This window comes from Hippopotamus amphibius, chromosome 4 (genome assembly GCF_030028045.1).
Source record: "Hippopotamus amphibius kiboko isolate mHipAmp2 chromosome 4, mHipAmp2.hap2, whole genome shotgun sequence".
Lineage (NCBI taxonomy): Eukaryota > Metazoa > Chordata > Mammalia > Artiodactyla > Hippopotamidae > Hippopotamus > Hippopotamus amphibius.
This window is the reverse complement of record NC_080189.1, coordinates 178,446,038-178,471,656: the sequence shown is the minus strand read 5'-3', so window position 1 is coordinate 178,471,656 and position 25,619 is coordinate 178,446,038. Positions and strand designations below refer to the sequence as shown.

The window sequence follows — 25,619 nt, the reverse complement described above, 5'->3', positions numbered from 1 at the left end:
CAATTCTGAAATACTAGGCACCAGGGCTTTTATTACCCCTGAGTTCTTAAACTGTAGGCAGAGTTTGAAATTAACTAAAAATTAGGATATTTGTATGAGTCAAGGTCACGGCAGGGATTCAGCAAATCTGACGTTTGGATCTCCCCAGTGCTGGGGTCAGAGACTGGGGCTGGGGGAAGAGAGGTTGAACAAGATATGATACCTGGAGAAAATCATCCTGACTCACAGAACACAGTGCATCAGTGCAGAAGAGTCCATTTGCATCCCGAGGAGGATACAGGTGAAACATCCCAGCTAATCTAGACCCCCACTGAACCGTTGTTTTTTTAAGCTTAACAATTCAGCTGAGTTTAGTATATTTCAGTAGATATTTATTAAGCCCTGGCCGTGTACCAGACACTATGCCTGGCTTTATGGCCCGATCTATGGTTTATTTGGGTAAATGTACCAAATGCACTTGCAAAGAATGTGTCTTGTGCAGTGAAAGCATTGACGGTCTTTAAATATAATATCTATTAGGTTGAGTTGGTTAAATTGCTGTTCTTTTTTTTTAATTAATTAATTAATTAATTTCTTTATTGGCTGTATTGGTTCTTCATTGCTGCATGCAAGTTTTCTCTAGTTGTGGCGAGTGGGGGCTACTCCTCACTGCAGTGCACGGGCTTCTCATTGCAGTGGCTTCTCTTGTTGTGGAGCACAGGCTCTAGGCGCACGGGCTTCAGTAGTTGCAGCACGTGGGCTCAATAGTTGTGGCTTGCGGGCTCTAGAGCGCAGGCGCAGTGGTTGTGGCGCACGAGCTTACTTGCTCTGCGCCATGTGGGATCTTCCGGGACCAGGGATGGAACCTGTGTCCCCTGCATTGGCAGGCAGATTCTTAACCACTGCGCCACCAGGAAAGTCCCAAATTGCTGTTCTAATATTCAATAGACATATTGATTTTGTTTTTTGCCTTTTGCTTTTCCTATCAATGAGTGTGAGGGAGAAAAGTTAAAAATATCTGACAACGTTTGTGGGTTTGTCGCTCTTCTTAGTTCTGTCAGGTTTTGCTTTATGTATGTGGAAGCTCTGCCACACAGGTATGTACGTTTAGGACTGTTGTCTCTTTCTGATGACACCATCCTTTTATTTTTATTTTATTTTGTCTTGGCCTGTACTTTGTCTGGTAGGAATATAGCCATACCAACTTTCTTATGGTTAGTGTTTGTATGATGTATCTTTTTCCATCTTTCTGCTTTCAGAGTGCTTATATTTAAAGCGTGTCTCTTGTCAATAGTATAGAGTTGGGTCTTGTTTCTTATCCATTCTGACAAGGATTTAGTGTGTCATTTTATTAGTGTATTTTTTGACCATTTACATAGATATAATCTACCATCTTGATTGTTATTTTTTATTGGTCCTATCTTTTCTATGCTCCTTTGTCCTTCCTTTCTAACCTTTTTTCTTTTGATTGTTCAATTATTTTTTTGGCTTCCATTTTATCTCCTCTGTTGGCTTTAAAACAACATCTCTTTGTTTTATCTTTTTAGCAGTTTTCCTAGGGGTTATAATACTCATCTTGAACATATACCTCAATCTACCTTGGACTGCCGTAATACAACTTTAAGTAAAATGCGCATTTATATGTTTTTATGTCTGCAACAACTTCATCCCGCCGTTCTCCATCCCTTTGTGCTGGTTGTCACTTACTTTCTTCTACGTATGTTTTAACCCCTCAATGCTTTGTTATTATTTTTGTTTTAAACAGGAGACTTTTTAAGAAAACTTTTAAAGTAGTCTTTTATATTGTCCATACATTTGCCATTTCAGATACTTTTTTCTTTATAGCCAGTTTTTTTACGACTTTAAATGGTATGATCTTTATACATTGTGACTCACTATATTGTATACACTTCAGGTACTTTTTATTCCCACCTTCAGCTCCAGGCTTTCATCTGTGATCATTTCCCTCAGCCTGAAGTACAACCTTTATATTTCTCGTAGTGTAGGTTAAGCAGTTATTTTAGAGTCTTTATTTACTAGTTCTAAGCCCGGGTTATCTTTGGGTCTACTTCTAATGACTATTGTTCCTCCGGATTATGGGCCTCTTCTCTTGCTTATTTGTATCTTAAATTTTTAAAGTTTTTTTTTATGCCAAATCTGATGTATAAAAGAGCAGTACAGTTGAGGTAGGTGACATTTCTCCCCGCCCCAGAGAATATCGCCCTTTCCCAAACAAGGACCTATAATGAGGAGCTGATCATTTTGACCTTCTCAGGAGTTGATAAGGGCTCTGTTGCAGTTTTATTTAATTTCAGCCCTCCGGTTTCAAGTTATTGTATAATGAGGTCAATTCACTCTCCCACCAGTGCGTTGGGAGCCAAGTTCTGCAGTACCACCAATATTGCTCTCTGCTGTTCGGCCCTGCTCTTAGCTGCATCTTTTTGTTTCTAATTGAAGTGTAGTTGATTTACAATGTTAGTTCCTGGTATACAGCAAAGTGAATCAGTTATATATATATACATACACATATATATATTCTTTTATATATTTATATATTCTTTTTCATATTTTTTACCATTATGGATTATTACAAGATGTTGAATATAGTTCCCTGTGCTATACAATAAGTCCTTGTTGGTTATTTATTTTATATATAGTAGTGTGTATATGTTTATCCCAAACTCTTCATTTATCCCTCCCCACCCTTCCTCATTAGTAAGCATGTTTGTTTATGTCTGTGGGTCTGTTTCTGTTTTGCAAATAAGTTCATTTGTATCATAGTTTAGATTCTACATACAGGTGGTATCATATGTTATTTGTCTTTCTCTGTCTGGCTTACTTCACTTAGTATGATAGTCTCTATGTCCATCCACGTTGCTGTCAGTGGCATTATTTCATTCTTTTTTATGTCTGAGTAATATTCCACTATATATGTACCACATCTTCTTTATCCATTCTTCTGTTGATGGACACTTAGGTTGCTTCCATGTCTTGGCTATTGTGAATAGTTTGGCCGCATCTTACTTAGCAAAAGTCCCTGCGTGGGAGAATTAGTATACGAAGAGAACTAGTTCTGTGTTTGGGGCCCTTCTAGATTCAGTCTCTCATGCCAGCCCACACAATCCATAAATATTTAGCTGATCTGTCCTTATCTCAGGTGAGTTTGCTCTCCTGTCCCTACCCAGACCAGGCAGTGGCCTACAGGTATGAAATTGCTGACAATCTCTGCTCACTTAGGAAGGGCTATCCTTCTCCGCAGTTCGGTTCATTGAGGTGTCTTTGCAGCCAAAGCTTTTTTTTGTTAAAAAAAAAAAAAAAAACTAAAAAACCACACATAAAACACATTCTTTTAAATTTATCTGGTGTTTTCACCAAATTTCAGCAGAAACAGTGGTCATTTGACCATCCACATCAGCATCAGAACGCTTCCATTCATTCTGAAGCGTTATTTCTGCTTTGGCTTTTGTGTTTGGAGATGCTCTGCTGACGTCACGTTGCCTGTGTTTCTTGGCAGGAGGATTTTGTGGATTCCGACAGAGATGCTCCTATTGAATCCACCTTCGTTCGCATCAAAGAAACCCCTTCCGAACAGGAGAACACCATCTTCCTTCTGACTGAGGATGGGGAGCGTGCTTACACTGTCAACCACGAAACCAGCCACCCGCCACCCTCTAAAGTCTTCGTCTGTGACAAGCCTGAGGGCGTGAAGGAACCCTGTGTTTCCAGCCAGGAGCCGGCAGACAGCTCGTCCGAGTTCACGCACCAGATCATCGACCAAGTTCTCCAAGGGATCCCGGGGAAGATCAACAGCACCAGTGAGCCCGCTCCAGAATCTTCCATCTTATCATCCAGAAAGGACAACCAGAGGTCCAACTCTCTGCCAGTCAAGAAAACTGTGCACTTTGAAGCTGACACCTACAGGGATGCCTCCTGCAGTAGGGACCCTTCCTACCATCCAGACCATCGCTTCGAAGGGAGCCCAAAGGAGACCAAGGAGTCTTCCAAGCAGGATGGACAGATCTTGGCGGCTGAGGTTGCCGAGGAAACACTGAAACAGGAAGCCCCGGAGATCCCGGAAGCAGCCTCCGACGAGGCCCCTGGCGATGTGTCTTGGGTGGACGGTAAGATCAGTCATCCTCCGACTTCCCAGACCTCTCCCTCCTGGAATGGGGTGTCGGAGAGAGCAGCCAGCCCAGGGGAAGAAGGCCTTCCCCCCTCACCCCTGGGAGAGAATACCATTATGGCCGATGCCATGGAGATCAAGGTTAAGCTGCTGACTGTAGAAGCGATGGCTGAAGAAGACTATTTCGAAGGCATACCTTTAAAAGCCTCGAAATTTAACAGCAACCTCGTAGATTTTGCCTCCACCAGCCAGGGTTTCAGTGAGGCTCCTTCGCCTCGTGAGAAAAGACCTGCTGAGGAGGAGATGTCGGAGAATCACGCTGAGAAGTTGGGTGAAAGGAGAGGTAAATCCGCCCCCAAGGAAGCAGATCCGGATGAGCCCCTGCTGATGCCCGACCGGCACGAACCTCACAAGGACCCTGGACCAGAGGACCAAGGCTATTCTCCGGCCGCCGAGGAGGCACCGGTGGGTAAAAAGCCAGAAGTGTGTGAAAAGGCCAAGCGCAAGTCCCCCCGGCGCCGTCGGGGCGAGGAGGAGGGGGAAGCCAAGGGCCCACGGAGGCTTGGGGGAGAATTGCCTTCCCACCCGCCGAGCAGCAGCGTCAGCTTGGAGACCCTCCGCAGCCCCAGCGAAGAAGGCCTGGGTTTCAAGCTGTCTCCACCGCTCTCCAAGATTTCCGTCATCCCCCACGACCTGTTCTACTACCCACACTATGAGGTTCCCCTGGCCGCAGTTTTGGAGGCTTACGCAGAAGGTGCGGAGGATGTGAAAAACGAAGACACGGACCTCGAAGAGCCAGAGGGGTATCTGCTGGACCTGGGGGCCAGGGAGGAGGAGGCCGAGGAGGCCGAGGCCTCCCAGAGCAGCTGCAGCTTCCCTGGGCTGGGTGAGGACCGCCCCCAGGCCAGCATCACAGAGGATGCCAGATCAGCCTCGGAACCTACTCCCCTACCCCTGCAAGAGGACCACCAGCCAAGGGAGGCCGCAGAGGATGTCCCTGTGCAGGACCATCAGGTACCTGACTGTGGGTTCGGGAACCCTGCGTGGGGAATTCTGTGCTTCTTCCTCCATAAACTAGAGAAAGGCAGCTTCCCTCCCAGGCATTCCAGATCCGGAATTTAAGGAGGCACGTACTCAGGCTCAGGCAAGGGCAAGGTTACCACCAGAGAGGAACACCAAATTTTGCACCCTGGGCATCTTGCTGGCCTCCCCCTCGTCCCGGCCCTGCTCACAGGCTGCCAAGATCAGATGAGGTCACGCTGGAGGGTCCAGCAGAGTAGTAGCAGAAATCATTTAAAATAGTAATCGTAGCTACACCCAGCATGCACTTAGTGAACTGTAGCCACCCCTCCCCGGCCCCGCCTCCTCCAGCAGCCTGGGAAAACCAAGCCAGACCTCACACTGGACTCCAGCCTTGATTTTTAAAGGACTTTTGCCTGTTCAGCACTATTGGTTGGCCCCTGTGGTTAGAACCGGGTTGTGTAAACGGGGCAAGGGGAACACACACTTCCGAGCTGGAGCAGCTGGACACAGGCTCCTCTGCCCCCTCGTGTCTCCATGTCATCTGGTCCAGCAGCTCCAGAGGGACCCCCGGAGTGAGCGGTGAGAGGGTATAGGGAACCCTGACTGGATGTCCCTCTGGATCCCCCTCCCTGCCCTCCCCTCCAGACAAGCCTGCCTCCTCCTGGCCTCTTAGATGCTCCTTTGCCTCCAGACTTGGCTGACACTGGTCCCCCATCTGGACACCCTTCCCTGCACTTGGCTTGGTGAGTGCATATTCATCTTCAAAGCTAGATGCCAACAGCATCCCCTCCTGGGAGCCTGCCCAGCCCTTCCCCAGGCACAGCACTCACTCTCCCATCTGTAGTGATAACATTTCCGACAGTTCTCTACTGGACTGCTGCTGGTTTCGTGGGTTGTGATTTTCTCTCCCAAGAGAGAGTGAGCATTTGTGTATTAATCTCTGGGCTGCAGAGGCCAGCCTGACAAGGCCTGCAAAGCTGGAAACAAGGGGCATTGCATGACGGTTTAGGGTGTAAGGTGAGGGCAGGTAAATTAAACCCCCAGAAGATGGAGAGTCAGGACAGGACCCAGTGAGGGTCCAGAGGTACTTGAAAGAGTGAGAAAGCCTTGCCCCAGGGAGGCTGCAGGAGAAGGGGAATCTGAATAGCCTTAAAAGATATTTACACTTTAGATGCACCAGAAGTGGTAGCATCATTTATGGGTTTGCCAACTCCAGACAGTGGGGAGGAGCTGGCAGGGAGGAACTCTGCCCTGGGAGGAGCAGAGTTCTCCCGCACCAACAGTCTAGAAGCCAAGTGTGGCCAGACCCATCCTTTGGGGCCAAGCACCCACTCCCTGTCGGTCTTTGGCTGGAGAAGAGGGCTGGGTGGCTCCACAGGTGCCAGTGACCTGTCTGCCACCTTCCCCTTCTGCCCCAGAGAGAGGAGCCCAATGCTTCCCTGCCCCACCCCCACCTGCTGGCTGCTGGCTATCAGAGCAGACCCCATGATCCAGTGGGCTGAGAACTGTCCTTCAGTGACACTGGGTCTCAGGGTCCCCAGGTTGGGGCATGACAACAGCAACTGGGGTGATTCTCTGAATTATTACGGGCCAGAAAGCTCTTTTAGAACAAAAGAAAGGGGATGGGGTGGGGGTGGTAGAGCCTGAGTTGCCTCTCTGCCTCTCTGTGTGGCTTAGAATGACTAGCCAGTGCCTGAATTCCCCTCCCCTGGGGATGGAGTGTGGCCTGTGGGCAGGCACGGGAGGCCCTTCATCCTCTTCCGCTCTCCTTGTGAAAGCAGGCTGTGCACCTGTGTGTGGCCAGCATGTGGACAGGTGATTTGGGACAGGGTTGGAAGAGCCCTGGGCTGGGAATGGCATTGGGAGACCTAGGTTTGAATCCATCGTACGCTGAGCTGGGAGGAGAGCTTGGGGAGAGTTTGAGGTTCTCGCGTCCAGTGTGGGAACGATACTGGTGCCGCCTGCATCTCTCAGCTCCGAGCTGCTTCCTCTGGCGGTCACCTGCCCGATGAGCAGGTGCCCCCTGCTCCCAAGCACACCTTGCAGTTGGCTCCCAAGTGTGTGTAGCCCTGGCCTTGATCCCTGTGTGTGAGCAGGGCTGGGGGAGGGGAGGGGTGCAGCCGGGGGTGACAGGTGAGGTCTGTGACTTGCCTCCTGACAGAGAGGACCACGCAGGATGGAGAATTTCTCCAACACCTGGCCCTCCTTTAAACAGGAAAGAAAAAACTAGCTTCTAAAGGGACTCGAAAATGGACAGTTGTGCTTCTAGTCTTTGAAAACATAAGTCCTCTCCTCATTTCACCTTTCAGAAAAGGTAGCATCTGCTCACTGATGATGGAGGAGGAACTGGCGTTTCAGATTGCTGAGAACAGTCTTAATTTCTGCAGGGAGCTTTGTTCTCCTGGGCAGGCATGGGCCTGGCCACTCTGATCCTCTAACTGGGACACCTGTTGAGCAGGTTTTTCCAGATCCTGTAGGAATTGAGAGGTGCCGCCAGTAATTCCCATGCTTCTCAGTTTCACATGGGAGCATTGCTGGTGGGTTTTGGAGTGCCTGGTGGGGGCAGTGGTCAAAGAATCTTCCTTATCACACAAATGCTACCAAGATTGCGCTACCGTCCACCTTCAGCCAGAAGCACAAGGAAGATTCACCTCCCCAAACGCAGGGACCATCTTCACACCCCTTGGCTCACCTGGTCTCCAGAATTCATTCCTCTGTTTAAGTGGATGATGGTTGTGTGAAGGGTCCAACCATTGCCCACTGTGAGGGATATCCTTTATAGGAAGCACCGTGGTATAGTGGGAAGAGGCTGATAATTATTATACCTATTTGACAGACAAAGAAACTGAGGAGAGAGAGAGAAAGTCAGTTGCTCAAGGTCAGACAGCTGACTTAGCCAGGATTTGAAGCCAGGTCTTACTGACTGTAAAAGCCATGCTGTTTTTGCTCCATTGGTCTGCATCATTTGGAAGTGGGAGTTTCGGGGGGCGGTGGGGAGCTTCTCCTCCATGGTGGGCTGTGCTGGAAGGAACCCACGAGAGAGGTAGGATTGGAAGGGGTGCCCTAGCTGGGCCTTGGCATCATGGTGGAGCTGGGCGCTGCTGGATGGTGTCACTCACTCGACATCTCAGCATAGAATGCTGACTTGTATTTGGTTGTCTTGTCCTTCAGTCCCAGGAATTCCCAAACTCGGAAAACTTAGCCAACCCATTAGAAGAAAAGGTAATGGAAGAATCAATCAGCAGTAAAAAAAAGGAAAAAAGGAAACATGTGGACCTCGTAGAAAGTTCAATATTTGTAGCACCTGGAACTGTTCGCTCCTCAGATGACCTGGAAGAAGAGACCGGCGACCACAAAGTCCTTTCCAGGTATTTTATTAACGATGTCTCACCCCAGAGCCCGAGCTGGGGAGCTACTCTTTGAATTCATCCCATTTCCGGTTTCTGATTGAATGGGGGATGTAGGGGGCAGGGCTGGACAGCAGGGGAAACAGATTGAGACAAAGTCCTCATTCTCCACACCTGGGCTCCCCCACCGACCTCACCGATATCAGACCTGCTCATAAGCAGCAAAACTGGAAGGACCTGAACCTCGCCTTCTCTCCTCACTCCAAGGAGCTTTGAGTGCAAACTGGCAGTGAGCAGAGAGGTGGCTGAACCGTAGATAGTGGTGGGCCCCTACCTACAGCCTCTGGCCCCTGATAACCACCAGTCGGGCTAGGTAGAGACCAAACTTAGCTGTTTTTTAAGCATCTTACAGAATCAGAAGAGGTGCACTGCATATGCGCAGAGGGGACCGTTTATCACTGTCGCATGGAAGCTGGACTTTAATATGATGGCTTCACTCACGAGTTTGGGTCCGAGGCAGTAAGGATGGTCGATTTACCTCAGGGGAGGAGGGGGAAGGAAGGATAATGAGCTTTATATGCTAGGAAGCTGGTAGCACATCTGCTCTGTCACTCTGAGGCCACTAGTTGATCCGGATTTGTCCCAGGGAAAACACGTAACTGCTGAATGTCAGAAGACCCTGGTCTCTCCCCATTATCACTCATCGTCACAGCGGTCACCATGTACCAGCCCTTAGGCATCCAGGCATTTCCCATACATTTGTTTGTCAATTCTCATGGTAGGTGAGACTGTGCATCATTAGAAAGCTTGGGGGTACCTCCCAGCTTAGGAGATGGCAGAGCTGGGGTCTTGGACCCAGACCTGTCAGATTCCACTGTCCACGTTCCTTCTGTGACCCCACATCGCCTGTGCTGGATGAGCCACGCTGTTTGCAAAGGGAAGGTATTGAGATAAGCACTGGGGGAGGTGGAGGGAGAAGCCCATACAGGGAGAGCTCAAGGTCAGGCGGGCCGGCCGATGCCGTGCTTCCCACCTCCCCCCCTCTTGGCTCCTGTGTTGGACCGTGGGGGACAAAGGGAGAGCAGATGGGAGCCCGGGAGCAGAGGCGCAAGGCACAACGGAAGGCTGTTGCCAGCTTAGCCCGTGACTCCCAGAGTCCTTCTCCCTGCCCTTGACTGTGACTGGACAGCAGACATCTATGTCTTACGTGCAGCTGGACGGACCCCGCTCTAAGTGCAGATGAACACTTCCAGGCAAGTGGTCCAGGGCTGTCATCTACTCCACCACAACTCAGGAGGGGCCACTGGTCATTTGCCAGACTGCCCTGCTTCTCCCTAAGCAGGTCAATCCTCAACAGTCTTCGAACGGTTACTCTTTGATGGAGTCGGCTAGACTTGGTGACTTCGGAAGAGGTCAGCCATGGCTCTGCCCTCCACGGGAGGAGACGTGCTCCATCTATCCTCCTGCGACTGGGTGGGCACCTTAGGTGTGAGAAGCAAGTGAGGCTTCACGTTGATACCTCAGAAGCAGGTGGACAGGTTCAGGGCAGCCTGGGCACTGAGATGTCATTTGAATCCAGCATTGAAGGATGCGTGGGACTTGGATTTGGGAGAGGGAGGAAGAAATAGCCTGAGCAACCGCTGGCATGTAGCAGGCACCTCAGGAAATATTTGTTGAATGCAGGGGGCGGAGGGGGAAGACGGGAGGAGAAACTAGGAGGCATTGGGGAAAAGCAAGAAGCATCTTGGGTACAATGCTGCATTGGAAGTACCAGCAAAACCCACCCTGGTGAAGATGGGACCGTGGGGGAAGGATATAGAACAGTAAAGCAGTATTTTGGTGCCTGTGGGCGTGAGGTCTGGCTGACCTTTCAGTGTAAAGGTTTTATACTCTGATCTCCCAGCTCCTCCATCCCGTCTCACTTCAGGCAAAGCTGTAACTATCATGAAGCATTTTAGCTGAGGTGGAAGGTACACACCAAGTGTGATCAGATAACGTGGAGAGGGGCACATGTGCTCGTGAATGAACGTGGACCCTGGTGTCCCTCCTGTGCTCAGGGCCTTCTCCCCTCCTGTCCCCTTTTGCACTCAAGAGAACTGGTCATTGGCTGGCCGAAGTTATGGAATGGGACAGAGCCCCAGGCATCTCTCTTCCCAGGCTTTCGGTCACCCCCGTGGCTTTCCATTGGTCTCAGCAGAAAGGCCCCTGGTCCAGAGGCTGCAGGACCCTTCACGGCCTGTCTCATCAGCCTCTTCTCCGTCCACCCTCCGTCCATCTCTCTCCCACCCCAGCCGCACCAAGCACCTTGGCCTTAGCTGAGGTCCTACAATGCCCCCTCAACAAAGCTTCTTCATCCTTGAGGACCCTCTGTCCCCTGCCTGTCTCCTGCCTTGCTCCACTAGTAGTGGTCTCAGCTCCACTGCCACTTCCTGCAGGCAGCTTTCTTGGATTCCTCCAGGCTATTTTTGATTCCCCTTTCTGTGTTCTCATAGCCTCTATTCTTTTTCTTCACAGCATTGATCAAAACAGTGATTTCTATAATCATTTATAGAAGGATGTATTTATCACCTGCTCTTCCCCTAGACGGTGAGCCAGCTCCCCGGAGGTGGGGAGGGCACACCAGCATAGCCCCAGCCTTTAGCCCGGCACTTGGCTTGCAGTTGGCACTCAAGGAATAAAAGTTCTTTGCGGGGCATGATAAGTGAATGGCTGCACTCTCAGTCCTTGGCGGGCTCCTGGAGGAGCAGATCCTCAGCATCTAGCCCGGGGCCCAGCACACAGTAGGCTCCTGATCGTGCTTGCTGAAAGAATGATGTTCAGGATGCAGACATGAATACGGCTCATGTTGATTGTACTATAACACAAAAGCCACCTGCAAGAAAACATGCTGAAAAAAAAAGGGAAAAATGAGGGTTCCTCACACACACACTGGGATGCACGTTTTTACTAGTAAACATTACAAATATATGGCAGGGGGAGGTGGGGCGTGGTCCTGCATTTCTAGGGCTCCAGCCTGTTGAGTTGACTCTTACAGGCACTGCTGGGTTCCAGGCACCAGCATCTCTTTTTTCCTTGTAGGTGCATTTTTGTTTCATTTCCGTGCTGTGATACCAGCCAGGAAAACTAGCACAGGCTTTGGACTGAGGACAAGGACTGAAGTTTCCCTAGGCCTAGCCCCGCCTCTGGCACATGGTGGGTGCTCAAAACCTGTTAGCTGGAAACGTGCCCAGATCAGGGAAGAGCTTGGGGGTGTTTGGGGGACAGCCGTGGGTGGGAACGGCAAGGCTGCCAATGATGGGAATAAACTCGTGGGTTGGGTGTCTTTTTCCTGGACCCCACAATGCCACATAGTAGGTCTGCCTTGAGGAAACTAACATGACTGTCTCTGTATCGGGCCCATCCACATGCAACACCTCTTTCTCCTGTTGAGCAGTAAGACAGGACCACTTTGACCTGCAGGGAGCTAGTATCCCCACCAGCTCTATGAACTAGGTGGGGTGGAAATGATGATCCATTTCACAGATAAGGAAAACTGATCAGAGTTGTAGATATTTGACCAAGGTTGCCAGTTAATCGACCAGGAGCCAGGATGACAGCCCAGGCCTCTGGCTGAGTATCTTTTTGCCTCAGCTATGAGCGAGCCAGCTTTGTTAAAAGACCAGAGATACACATCCGCCTTAAAGGTACAGTCAGAAAATTAGCCTCCTCACGTATGAGAGGAAGAGAGATGGTCCACCCGAGAGCAAGACAATCATCAGTCCTGTGCACAGCAAGGAGCATGGCAGAGGGAGTCCAGGTCCCAGGTCTCAGCCCAGATCTGACTTTAGCTTGCAGAGGACGTCTGGTGAGTCCCAAGACTTCGGGATGCTTGGAAAAAGAGATCCCTTCCTGCCCTGAAATCCTATGATTTTTAAGAATATGTCGTCTGCTTTCTATCTGAAATCTTTCTGTCTTTGTTTTCTTGTCGACGAGGGCTCAGTGTGTCTCTTTCATATCATCCTGCTGTTTGTAAGCACGCTGCACCCCGAGTGAGTATACTGGATAACACGCCTCACTTCCGCCCCCAGGTCTGAAATCAGAGCTTGCCTAAATCCACACGTGGCAGCCTTGGGATGGGGGCAACGAGGAGTTCTCGGTGGCACCAATTCAAAATGTGTGTTTATTTTTCAGGACGAGTCGCAGTGACTCCAGCATTTACATTCGACGACATGCGACTAGGTCTTTGGAATCGGTTAGTATGTGAATTTCTTCTTCTCTCATCCAACCCCTGCTAATCAATCCCTTTCCGTCCTTCCTCCTCCCCAGCTCAGAGCTTGGAAATTACTGACGTGCGACAGCTATGCTTTTGGATAGAAGACAAATTGAAACCTTGTCATTAAACACAGTCCAGTCAGATGTCCAGTTTGGGCAATAGGGGATGTAAATAAAGTGATGATTTTCAAGCCCAAAGGCGTCTTTGTCATGACAAATGCATCCAAGACCCCCACCCTCACCCCTGCCCCCGCACACACATCCAGAAAGATCATGTTCAAAGACAGAGATGCCACATAAGCAGAGGGCTCACTTTGTCTTCGCAACCACTTAGCTCTGGATGTGTGGGGACCCAAAGCCCCGGGATCCACAGTTTGCCCTGATTCAGGTTTTGGGGGGTGGGGCCGCTTCAGTTTGCTCATGGAAATAGTGTAGAATATTGCATATACTTTTACTTTGGAACTAGATGTTTGCAAGATTGAGAAAAGCATGGCATGCTCGACTTTGTATGTTTAAAATCATTTTATTTTCTGTTTCAGAGATTTCATCTTTACTAATTGGGTTTCGGGGGTTTTGTTTATAAATTTCACTGTAGGATCATTTTAGCTATGTTCAATTGAGGAACCCAGCAGATCTGGATGACAGAAGAAACCGAGTGTTAACCAGGTGGGTCGCTGTACTCCAAGCTCGGTGGGGTTTAAAGAAAATTTTTTTCTTTAATTATGCAGCCTACCTTCTGGGAGGGGGGAGTGGCTATTCTCCAACGAGGCTTTGTTGGATAACAGCATAATAGCCTGGGATTGTTCAAGAAAATACCTGTTCCAGAGAAAATGAATGGAAATTGAGTATGAGTGGGAGGGAAAAGTAGATACGAATTCTGGTTGATGGGCAGGGTATGGTTCAGAAAACGACTCGGTTTAAAGGCAGGTCTGAGTCATGAGCCTGTGGCTGCCTGTAGATAACGCAGTGGTATTAGCTGGCCCCTCAAGGCAGAGCCGGGCAGAGAAGGTAGGGATGGGGTACTGTGTATGTTCTAAATGCTGTAGCACCTGACGACTGTGTTCATTCTGTGTCGCCACTGCAGGTACAACACTCAGAAGCTCACTGAGCTGATTTTACAGTTCTATGGTATCAGAGCAGACATGAAGAGGGAATTCAAACATGCCAGGATGTCTATGAAAGTATTTCTCATTGTCGGAGAACTAGATGACCTAGACTAAGAGTATCGAATTGCTGTAACACCGCCCGTTTAAAACATAGGCAGGCAGAAAAGTATAATACTCTGACAATTCCAAGATGCCCCATCCCTGTTAAAGTTATTGAATCACTTAATTTTATTGATTTTTTTTTTAATATTTGCCATGGATTTGAATTGGCATGGAAGGACTTAGATCATTGGAATGGAAAGGCCCTGTCTGAAAATTGCCCAGCACCCAGGAGTGTAATCTTTACAAGTCCACCTCTCTGGCTCCTAAAAAAAAAGAGGCAAGATTTGTTTCCCTCCCCTGCCATACAATGGAAATATTAATTCACGTTTTCCATCAGGCGTGACATCCTCATAGGAAAATAGTACTTTTAGCTTTTATGAGATAGTCTTCGAAAATTGAACCCGCAAGGCTGAGAAATGCAGTCGTGTTTTCCATGCTTTTGAGCATTTATTACCTTTGCAATAAAAAAATATAATTTAAAATTTCTCTAAAACTAGTTTTAAGAAGGGGAAAGAAATCCTGTCCATTATCTGTTATCTGGATGGGAATCGCTTGGTTTCCAGACTAGGGTAAAGGTTCAATCCCCTGTTGGCCTGACCTCTCACTGTGTCAGGAGATGGTCCAGAGAGGAGCTGGTTTTCGCTTCTCATAATCCATCATGTGTCCCAAATGACCCCGAGGAGCTTACACTCTAGGTTCTAAGATGCAGCTGCAAGCAGAGACCCCCAACCCCGATTGCAGTCAGATTATGGCTTCTGACCCTTTCCTGTCACCACCACACAGTCCCCTTCTGGGCTTTCTCCACCAGGCAAAAGTAAAATGTCACTTTAGCACTACCTTCTGTTAAAATAAGAGAAGAAACGTACATCTGACCAAACTTGAATCTGGTCATTATTTTCGAGGTTAGATTTCAAAGCCAAAAACAAAAACTAGGCAATAGAGGGGTGTGTCTTTTTGTTGCTGATGGCTGTTTTTAAATGATCTGTCATCAGGGAAAGCTCCGTTTCTTTCTTTAGATTCCTTAGGAGGTCCCCTTGGTGCCTAGCGAATAACAGAGCTGTCAGCCTCTCACTTTGAGTCAAGGGCACTTCAGTGTAAAGGAGAGCATCCTGGACTGGGTGGAGACCTGGCCCAGGTCCCGGCTCTATCACAAAGTCATTGTGTGACCTTCATCAACCCTGCCTCCACCCCCGTCCCCGCCTATGAGGCTCAGTATGCCCATCTGCGGAATGGGGCTAACAGCTCCTCCCTCTTGGCGCTATGGAGAGATGAACTGAGTAGGTTTGAAAGCTCAAAGCACCCTGGGACACAGCCTTCTGCCTGGGTCTGCATCTCACTGGGAAGCCCTCAGCTCTCCAGCTGGGCAGTGAGGCTGGAGTACAGGGAGGGAGCGGGGTCCACTGGGCTGGGGACATGCTTGTGACTGCCTTGGTGTGTCTCCCCTCCTGCAGGAAGGCCAACAACTCAGGCGAAGCCAGGCTGCAGGAGATTCACAGCCCACAGAGCGACTCGCTGACGCAGTTCGTCCAGCAGCCAGATGTGATGTACTTTATCCTCTTCCTCTGGCTCCTGGTTTACTGCCTGCTGCTCTTCCCCCAGTTGGACGTCAACAGACTCTGATGCGTGCGTCTGCGTAATAAAAAGACAGGACCTGGCCGGGGGTGGGCGTTCTCCTTACTTCCTTTTATTGCCTGTTCTGAATGGGGCACTTCTGCAGATGGTGGAGGACCTTCGAGGAAACTTATACTCCCTCTCTCCACTTTTTTTTTTTTCCAGTATTTCCTTTCTCTCCTATAAGTCCTAAGCATGCTTTTCTCTTTGGCTGTGGACTCAACACTCAGGTGTGTGGCCGGATCCTTGGGTGGGGTTTGTTCGCGTGCCTTGCTCTGTCAGGTATTAAGCTTCGTTACTGATATTCATAACTGGGTCTTAGCTCGCCCCACGTGCTGGTTTTTAAGGTCCCAGATGGACTTGAGTTTCTCGCCTCCTGATGAGAAAGAGGATGGATGCCCCAGGGAGAGCCCGCACTGGGAAGAAAACTGCTGCACTTTCCTCCGAGAGGGGAGTTTGAATGAAGGTGCTGGGGGTCCACGCACCTATGGTGGTCTGGCGGTTGGTCATGTTCTTTGGTGGGGGGGGTGGGACTATCCGAGCAGCACGAAGCTGCCGGCTCCAGGAAAGCGCGTCCACGAATGGCCAAATCCGAGGAAAGTGAAGCCTGGGTTGTGAGCTGCAGGGCACACTCGTTCACCCTGGTTTTCTCTCGTGTGGGGGGCATGCGTTTTAATTTTGCTTTTGCATTGATTGAACTGAGGTACAGCTGTGAAGTTCAAACCTTTTCCACCCATGGAATCCTCCTTTCAAGTGGATTCAGGTGGATTCTCAGGGGCCAGTCTAGTCCATACATGAAAAGCAGAGCTTTGGCTGACACAGGGCAAGGCCTGGGAGCCCTCTCGCTTTGCCGGGCAGCTCCCCAGCTTCCGCCCGTGCCTCCTGAGGCATCTGTGTGGGTACCCAAGGCCCCGCAGGGCCCTGTTTTAAAAAAAGCCCCCAAAAGCCCCGAGGAGGAGTGCAGAAGCGGCCTGGCTGCGAATGAGCTCTGCTGATGTTATAGCAGGAAGTGGTCCAGCACGTTCCTGCTCCGAGAGCCTTTGTGCGTATCTGCCTCGCAATGTGAGTCTCAGCATGGGCATCCTTTGTGGTTGGTTATAATGGGTTTCTTCAAAAGCAAAAGGGTTTCTGGAAAGCACCCCGAGAAGAAACCAGGAGAGGCAGGTGGCGAGAGGACAGAGGCATCCACCCGCCCTTCCATCTTCCTTCTGCCCTGGGCTCCCTCCGCTCCCTGCTTCCTGCCAAGAGGCAGGCCGTGCGTCCCTGTGTATTACTTCCTCCTCGCATTGTCCTCCCCACTCAGAAAAGCATGTATGTGGTGAGACTTATAAAACCACAGCCTCTTAGGTCAGGAGGGGCGGCATCTCCTCTGCTCAACCCCGAGAGGCAGAGCTGGTTGACTAAGATCACACAGGCAATCATGAGCAGACTTACAAGTGTACCCAGGCCACTCAGTGCCCATCCAGAGCTGTCTCTTCTTTTAGGGAACTTCCATTGAGCTTATGAATGTGTGAAAAACAAATAATAAAATGAATAGATAAGAATGTCCTCATTTAAACAAAACCAAAAGTTTTAGGTCAACCGCCAACCTTTGTTTTTTCTCATATTTTTCCCATGGGGAAGTTTTTTACTTTCAGGCTCATTGCCCATTTTTTCTAGAACACCCTTGACAGCGCTAACAACTTGTCAGCTGACACACCAGCATTGTTCTTACTTTGGGAATCACGCTTCTCTCTCAGCAAGCCAAGGGCTTGCTTATTTCAAGCAGTGGGTCTCAAGTTTACAGAATTCCACCATGGCCGAGAGAATTTACGTAGCACATTTGAGTCGATGACAGCCAAAGCCTGGCCTCTAACCCACTCTGGTTATAGGCTGCCTTCTCTCCACGACTGAATCTAAGCCTGCCAAGCTGAAAGCTGTTGGGAGTTTGGAGCGATTCCATCTCGAAGGCCGAGTGTCCCATGGAAAATGAGCTAATTAACGAGCTCCCTGGCATCCTTGAAACCTCAAAGGTACAGATAATAAAGATTATGTGTGTGATATTTTATAACCCTGGACACCATGCAGTCCTCACCTAAATTAGATGCTTGAAAAGCCAGGGAAGAGCTGACCCAAACGGTAATCATTTCGTTTTACGGGTCTAGAGCTTGTGCAGAAAAGTCTCCGCAGGTTTCTTCTCTCACCCATTACAAAGTGTAATATTGTTTAAAACTATCTACTGGCAAGATGCCTGAAAGTCATTTGGTTCAGGTTGGCAGCAAACTGATTTTTTTTTAAAGAAAAAAAAAATCTCACTTGATTATAGGCTTGTGTGAAAAAAGTCAGATGTAGAAGGTGGGTAAGAAGCCTGCAGGACAAACCACCCCATGGCTTGTGTTTAAGAATTTATTTTTAATTCTTATCCAAGTAATACATGTTCATAGTTTAAAAAGAAACAAATACTCTAAGACTTTCAATGAAAACTAGCAATCCCCTGTGTCTTGCTCCCGAGAAGTAACACTTTCAACTCTTTTAGCTGTTTCCTCTAACATTTACCTTTGCATTTCTATATGCTTATACTTCTTTTATTTTTAAAATTAATCTAGAAACGTCTACTGGCTTGCTACCGTGGTAGGGAAGGATCTTGCTCTTATCCATACCCTGCTTTGTTTTTTTCCAGTGTAGTTAGATTATGTTACTTGGTGCATCTCTCTTCATTGTGGGCCTATGAGGACTGTTTACTTCTGAGCCAAGTAGTGGACTATAGTTACACGTCCTTTCTCACCAAATTTTTTCTCCTTGATGATGATGGTGATGATTATGGTGTGGCACATTCCTTAGTAACCTTCTCAGAAAAGAGCAAGAGAAGTAAATATTATTGTAAATATTTTGAGATTTTGCATAACTTTAGATGTCCTTATTCTGCCCTTACCCAGGTATAGCTGGATATAGAATTGTGGTGGAAAATAATACCCTCCCACCACCCCACAGTGTGGTTGTTGAGATCCCTGATGCCTTTCTGATTCCTTAGCTGTGACTTGGGTTTCTCCACCCTCCCAGGAAACATTTAACAACCATTCATTCTTAGTGTTCTGAACGGTCCTGATGGTGTTGTACCCTTGATGGTGTACCTCGTGCTGGTCTCTCATGAGAAATGTCTTAAATTTTCCTGTAATTGTTCACATTCTTACTTTCTGGACCACTTGCTGTTGTTCCAATGTTGGACTTCCCAGGCTAGGCCTCTAATATTTTTTTATCTTTTCTATTTGTCATCTCTTAATTTTTTTAGATCTGCTTCCAAAGGTAGTTATTTAGCTTTATCTTATCAATATACCTGATGAATGTTTTATTAATTTTTAACTTCCGAAACATTTTATGGTTCTTTTGTTTCGGTTTTATAGCGTCCTGTTCTTATTTCATGGGTTCAGAACTTACTTCTCTGTGGATGTTCATGGTAGTGGGGTTTGGGGGAAGTTCTTTTCTGCTCTCTGTTTTGCCTTTTATCTCCTCTAAGTTCCCTTTCTCTTGGTTAGTATCAGTCTCTGTTTTTCACATGACAAGTTTTCTTCAGATATCTAGTGATCCCATGGATCTGTTCGTGTGTAAGAATGATATATCACAAAATGGAAAGGAAGCTCTGTGTGTCAAGTGGTGGGTTTTTCTGTAGAGTCACCGGGTGGGCATCCGGACTCTTCATGGGAGGACCACACATCTCAATATTTACAGGTCTTTTCTCACTGCATTTCTTTAGAGATATTTCCACTTTAGAGATATTTCCATTCCTGCCTGAGATAAAGGGACATACACAAAGCTGCTACTAGCCTATGCAGGGCCCTCATGCAGTTTCAAAAAAGACATTCCCTCTAAGTGGATGACTTAGAAATAGGTGCCCCTCTGGGGCTGAAGCCACCCATGGGCACTTGGGCAAACTGGCAGAAGGCATCTTTTGCCTCTTTCTCCAGGGAAAGGCTTGAGGAGCAGAGCAAGGGCTAGATTTTAACTCCCAGTTGCCCCCTTAGCCTTTATGCAGTGCACAGACTGGAGGACCGTACCCAGAGATGCCGACACACACCTGAGTGCCGGCATCCTGACCTCTGAGCAGGCGTCGCCAGCATGTAGACTCGCTGACTCGCTCGCCCCTCGCTGTGCCTTGTGTCCCTGGGTTGGAGCTCCTCTGCTTCCCCCACTCCCGGCCACCCCCCCGCCCCCCCCCCCCCAACTCCGAGGAGTAGCTGCTGATGCGGCTCAGTGCCAGCACCTCTCCTCTGCTCGTGCAGTGTGTGGTGTTGGGATTCCTTGGCCTTGCTCCTGTCTCTCTCAGCCCCACCCCTGCCATAAGTGGGTTGGCATCTCTCACCTGCTGTCACCTCCTCTGCATCCCTTTGTCTTCGTAATTCCATCACTTCCATTCCTTGGCTCTTATTTCTGTGAGGTTTCACCAGGGAAGACATGAGCCCATGTGCCCAAGACACCATCTTCAACCCCAGGGCCCATGTTTGCTTTCTCCCTGCTTGTTAGGTGGCTCGCTGCTCTGTGAACACGCCCGTGAACTTGCCCTGAGCCCTGCTGAGCCACGGTCTGTGAGCGCCTTCATACGATGCTGGGCCAAGTGAGGAGAGGGGAGAGAGCCCGCGGAGCTGCCCTGGGTGCCACGGTACAGATAGGACTCTCCTGCCTTCCCCCCTTTCACCCTCCTGCCCCCACAAAACCATCTTCAAGCTCCGCACCCCACAAGCTTCTTGGAGTCATGCAGTTTCTAGGTTTTCTTTTTACCCTCACTTCATTGTGAAACAAGTAGCCCACACTGGTGTGGCCAGCGAACAAACCGGCTGCTCCCTCTGCTGAGGGGCTGTTTGGAACTTGGTGAGCGATTCCTCCTGGTCAAACTTGGCCTCTGTGAGGAGAGGGGCTCCCACCAGGACTGGGAACCAGGGAGGACCTCCCTCCCTGCCTCCTGGAAGCCACCCCGGGCACAGGCTGCTTCTCCCTTTCTGGGGTTCAGCAGAGTCTCCCTACCTCTCTCCTCCCATCCCTGTGCCGTGCTAGCCTGCCCTTTTTGAGGGTCGAACTCACAGAAGGCAGCAGGTTTGGAGGCTGCCTGCCCACATATTCGATCTTCATAAATTATAGATTATTTGATAGCCTTAGGGATCACATAAGGGTCTAGCACCTCATTTAAGAAATGAGAAAACTGACAATCAGGAAGGAGAAATGACTCGTCGCACTGCGGGCTACTGCCCTTGGGAGGGACATCTTGATGCCAAGTTTTCTACAAAACTCCAGCCTCCAGACACTGAAGCTAAACCACGCCTCCCTCCTCACCGAGGACCAGGAGCTGATCTCTCAAACAGAAGCCAGAGCACTCAAGGAATGTTTCGTGTCATGTATCTCAGTACATATCAGAATTCACGGTGGCTTCTTTGTTAAGAACTGTTCTCTTCCCATGGTCGTGTCATTGCAGTGCAGTCCTGTGATGCACACTATGTCATGCAAGCTGGGCTTTGCTTAACTCTCCAGGAGGCCCCCTGCAGTTGAGAGCTGTGGCCTCTCTCTCCTTTGGGCTTGGAGACCTTCCCAGCGATCTCTGTGCACATCCGGACGTCCCCGAGGTGGGCCGTGCGGGAGTTTCAAGCCATCGTGGCTTTTCAGAACCTTCCCAGCAATGCTCTGGCTAGGAAACAAGAGCCCGTGAAGCCCTTTGGGTCCAGATGTGTTATTTCTGTTGCCCTGACGTTGCATCATCTCTGCTGAAACCGCCTTTGGGGGGAGAGTTGACGTCTTGGGGCTGCAGCTGCTGTCTGGAGCCCCCACTGAATAGCAGGCTCCTCCTCTGCCCGTCCAGCTGCTCGGGGGCTGCTCTCAGGACGAAGGCCCTGACCCGGGCTGAGCAGCTGCAGGCTGAGAGCTGGCGTGAGTGATAACTCGCTTCCTTGCTGGAAATCCCTGCGGAGCTTGCCTTAACGGTGAGCCAGTGTCAGCAGCCAGGAACTGAGACATGGCTTCTTTGCTGGACGTTGAGTCCCCCGAATCTTTTCAGCTTTGCCTCTTGTCAGGGCATTTTGTTGAGGAACAGCAGTCAGCTGCGCAGGGAAGTGAGCCCTAGGCAGGCGAAGCGTGGACTCAGCATGCATTGCACCCAGAATCTTGCATTCCCATCGCGTGCAGACCCCATGGCTTCAGGCTCCAGGGGAGCCCTGGTCCTCCTTGCTCTGATGTGTGGCAGCTCCATAGTGACCTACAGGCCTTCAGAGTCCTCCACCCTTGCAGGCACGACCAGCTTGGGAAGGGGCAAAGGCCTGGAGACTCTGAGCCCCTACTTCCCTAGGGTCGGCAGAGGTCATCAGAGTTCTGGGGCCCCTCTGACTCTTCTGGACTTGCCAAACCCCGCAGCACCGGGAAGACCGACTTAGGTGTTTATAATTTGTTCTGAGAACTTTGATGAAAACCCATTAGGCAAACAGTTATCCCCAGCCCAGGGCTGTAGTGCCAACGAGCCAGAAAAAATCCTCATTTATGGGGAGAAGACAGCCAGTATTTTATGCTGTTTGACCACATGGTTTTAAATACACACACAATTCAATAGTCTATGGCCCTGATCCCACTGCTAACTTCAAAATCCCTGACACTTCGATGTCAAGGCCAGCTTTCATCTAGCAGGAATCTCTGTTACTGAAGCTTCCCCCACTCCTTTTTTTAATCACTTCCTTCCCCCTTCCCGGGGAAGTGTCATGGGATAGAGAAGGGGGCAGGTTTGGGAATCGGCCAGATCTATGTTCAAGTCCCAGCTCTGTCTCCGGATGTCTGGATGACCTTGAGCAAATTACCTCTCTGGGCATCTTCTGTGCAGAGCTGATGCTCAGTACATATTTGTCGAATGAATAATGGCTTCCTTTCGAGCTTGTTATAATGTTGTAAAATGCACAGTAGCTCGTTGTCTGCATGTCCCTCCTCGCCAAGCTTTGATGAGACCTCCTGTCAGGACGTTCAGTTTACCATAGCTTCTTCCAGCCTCTCTCCAGTCCGCCTCCAACTTGCCAGCTGCTCTGTCTCAAACCTAACTCATGCCTTTTACAAGAGGAAGTGGAAGCCAGTGTGTACCCATCAACTCAGTGGACCCTTAACAATCACAGGAGGTGGTTCTCTCAGAGAGGAAGCTAAAGCACAAGGAGATAACAAGGTCGAGTGGCAGAACCACGAACAGAGGACTCTTCCTTCCTCCAAACATTGATTTCCACCTTACACTTCACGGCTTAGAAAATAAGTTCCACCCTAATGAGATTCTGATTCTTGGTGACTTTGGCCTAGTTGGCAAGCGTGGGTGGAAATCTCAGATTTGGGCAGGTGGCGAATTTTATCAGTCACAGTGTAACCCCCACCTTGCGTTCTTCCCCTTCCCAAATTTCTGCACAATTTGACCTCCTCCCCCACCTCCGCCAAGTCAACACTGCTTAAATATCTCTTTCGTCCTCAGTTTGTAAAAGTGAATGAGTAATATTGTACATCAACTATACTTCAATTAAAAAACAAATTACGAGGATGAGTCAAAAATTGTTCGCACTCTGAATGTAGAACAGAATTTCTACACAATTCTATTCTACAGCCAGAGTGCAGATAATTTTTGACGCACCCTCGTAAAATTTTGGAAAATGACTGAGGACACCCCAAGTTCAGGTTTTAGCCTAAGGTTGCAAATTTACAACCAAAATGACTGCATCTAAAAGGCCTTTAGCAGCATAACCTCAGTGTCTTAACATTCAAGATTGAGTGACTTTAATTAACTGCCCCCAGCTATTCACTGTCACCTTCTTCTAACACGTGCTTTTCAGGGTAGAAGGGAGGCTTCCTCCTTCAAGAAGCAGATCTCACTGTGCCGCACAGAACACAATTAAAATAAGGATGAGAACATGGATTACTTGCAGGAAATCATAACTGGGTGGTCTGTGAGATAGGAATCATTATTTTTCTTTTGTTTTGAATTTAAAAGTTATGATTTTTGTATTGTTGCAAAAAAAGGAATAGAAAAATATCTTTTGGTAGTTTTTTTGTTGTTGTTGTTGTTGTTTTCATTTGCAACAGCTCAGGCTTCTTTTAGCCCGACCAGAAGTCAGTAAAAGTCTGTTCTCCTTAAGGTTTTGCTATGAGGACAGCCACAACATGCCTGTATTCTGCCTTCCAATGCAGGGGGTGTGAGTTCGATCTCTGGTGGCGGAACTAAGATCCCACATGCCGAGCAGTGCAGCCAAAAATTTTTCTGAAAAAAAAAGGAAACTCTGAGTGTGTCTGTAACCTAGCGAGTTGACATTGTTCCAAAGTAGGACAGCACTGGCCTGGTCATCAAAGACCCAGGTCCTAGCTCCAGCCCACCTGCTGTGACACCTTGAATAATTCATTTACCTCTCTGGGTGGGAAGGTGGGAGGGTAAATAATTCATTTACCTCTCTGGGTGGGCCTCTTTTTAAAAGTCCTTCCTAGGTTTCAAAATCCAAAGCTTAGCAAGTTAGGGTTTTTTTTTTTTTTGTTTTTTTTTTTTGGTTTTTGTTTTGTTTTCTGTTGTTTTGTATTTTTTTCTCAGTAAGTGGCCTATTTGCATAGAATAAATGCACCTCTGCATTTGTAAGTGAATTCCAAAGCTTAGGGCATGGCTTCCAGCTTTAGTATCTGAGAAAGGTGCCTTCGGAAGGGTTTTGTAAAATTAAAGGTGGTCTGTTGGGGGCGGTGGGGGGGGAGAGAAAGTTTGGAGTAGAACGTGGGAGATCTGCTTCCTAGGACTTCCAGAACTAAACTGGTCCCCTTAAATTAAGTCAGCATCTGAGGCAGTTTTCTTGGATTCTTTGAAATTCACAAGTTTTAGCTGCAGGAATATGTGGCTGTAAATAACTGGACCGTTCTGTTCTTCCCATCTTTCTACCCTTCCCCTCGTAGACTCAAAATACATAGGCACAGAAATTCACTCGAATCAGAGGCTGCTTGCATTCTAGCATTGGATCCCTGAAGCCAAAGACTGGCAGGTCTGTATAGAATGTCCCTGGGGTGGGCGTCGGACTTGCGGAAGGGGTGTCTTTCCCCTTGAAATTGTACCCTACGTTAGCTGCCTGCATCACTTGCCTTGGTGCTGGTAACGTCAGCCAAAGACAAAGAGTAAAAGTGGAAAGATGGTTGTTTTCTACTGTATATGATCTGGACCAATTATTAAACCTGGAAACAGGGGTTTTGTTCAAAGAGTATTATATTGGGTGATGATAGGTGTTTATTTTTTCCAAGGTCTGTAGTATGTTTAACAGATTTAATACTACAGTTTCTTTTAATGTCATGGCAGGACTTAATTGATCATGTCTGAATATTTTTATTGAGAGCTCTAAGAGGACTATTGAAGAAAAGCAAAATGTTATTTTGTAGTACAAGAATTATTTTGTCTATTTAGTATATACATAGCTATAGCTTTGTATAAAAAAAGGTATCTTTGTAAAAAAATTGTATGAACATGCATTCTTATTTATTGATTATTGTAAATGAAAATATAAATGACTATTTGCATAATTTATACCTGTGGGAAATTAACTGGAGTATTTGTTATTTGACTGTTTTCTATTAAGGAATATTAGGCTTGGTGCTATGATGAATGGTCTTGTAAAGTTACATGTATCCTTAAGAAAAATTCTGAGTATAAATTTCATGAATTGAGCAGCTCATTGATAATTCTTATTTCCATGTGTGTTCGTGCCTTTGCCAACCAGAAATTATCTATCTTTCCTTTTTCCCAACAAAGAGTACTATTGCCAAGTAAAAGTGAAGCCAATTGCTGTAGAATTGTAGAGACTGTAGGGAAGCTACCCTTTTTAACTATTAACTTGCCTTGAGCCTTTGCAGGTGAACCTCCAAGAAGGAACAATAATGGTAGTGGTGGTGGCGGTTTTCGTAGGAGTGATGGTAGCTCTATGGTGTGGAGTTAGGCTGCCTGTCTGGCTTTGAATCCTAGGTCCCCCCGAAAACAGAGCCTGAGTCACACTCTGTGTACTGATGCATCACTGTGAGGTGGTACAATTCCAGGGCAGCAAGAGTGAGGCAAGGAAGGAGGGGAAGCATATCAAAGTGGTGCAA

At 48.2% G+C, this 25,619-nt stretch overlaps 1 protein-coding gene across 4 annotated transcripts in view; it reads left to right on the top strand.

Annotated features, from left to right (window-relative positions):
* The window catches only part of CLMN (calmin), a 126,451-nt gene extending 101,253 nt beyond the window's left edge, over positions 1–25,198 (top strand). The window contains exons 9-16 of one of the 4 annotated variants that reach the window (XR_009053346.1): positions 3,494–5,116; positions 8,297–8,493; positions 12,643–12,703; positions 13,319–13,389; positions 13,808–13,904; positions 15,387–15,554; positions 20,040–20,175; positions 24,444–25,198. Coding sequence is in view for 2 of the 4 variants with exons in the window: in XM_057733435.1 (XP_057589418.1) it covers positions 3,494–5,116; positions 8,297–8,493; positions 12,643–12,703; positions 13,319–13,389; positions 13,808–13,904; positions 15,387–15,551 (2,214 nt within the window). In the remaining 2 variants the exon portion in view is untranslated. The other 3 variants (XR_009053347.1, XM_057733435.1, XM_057733436.1) reach the window with 3 other exon arrangements.
* Positions 25,199–25,619: the final 421 nt, after the last annotated feature.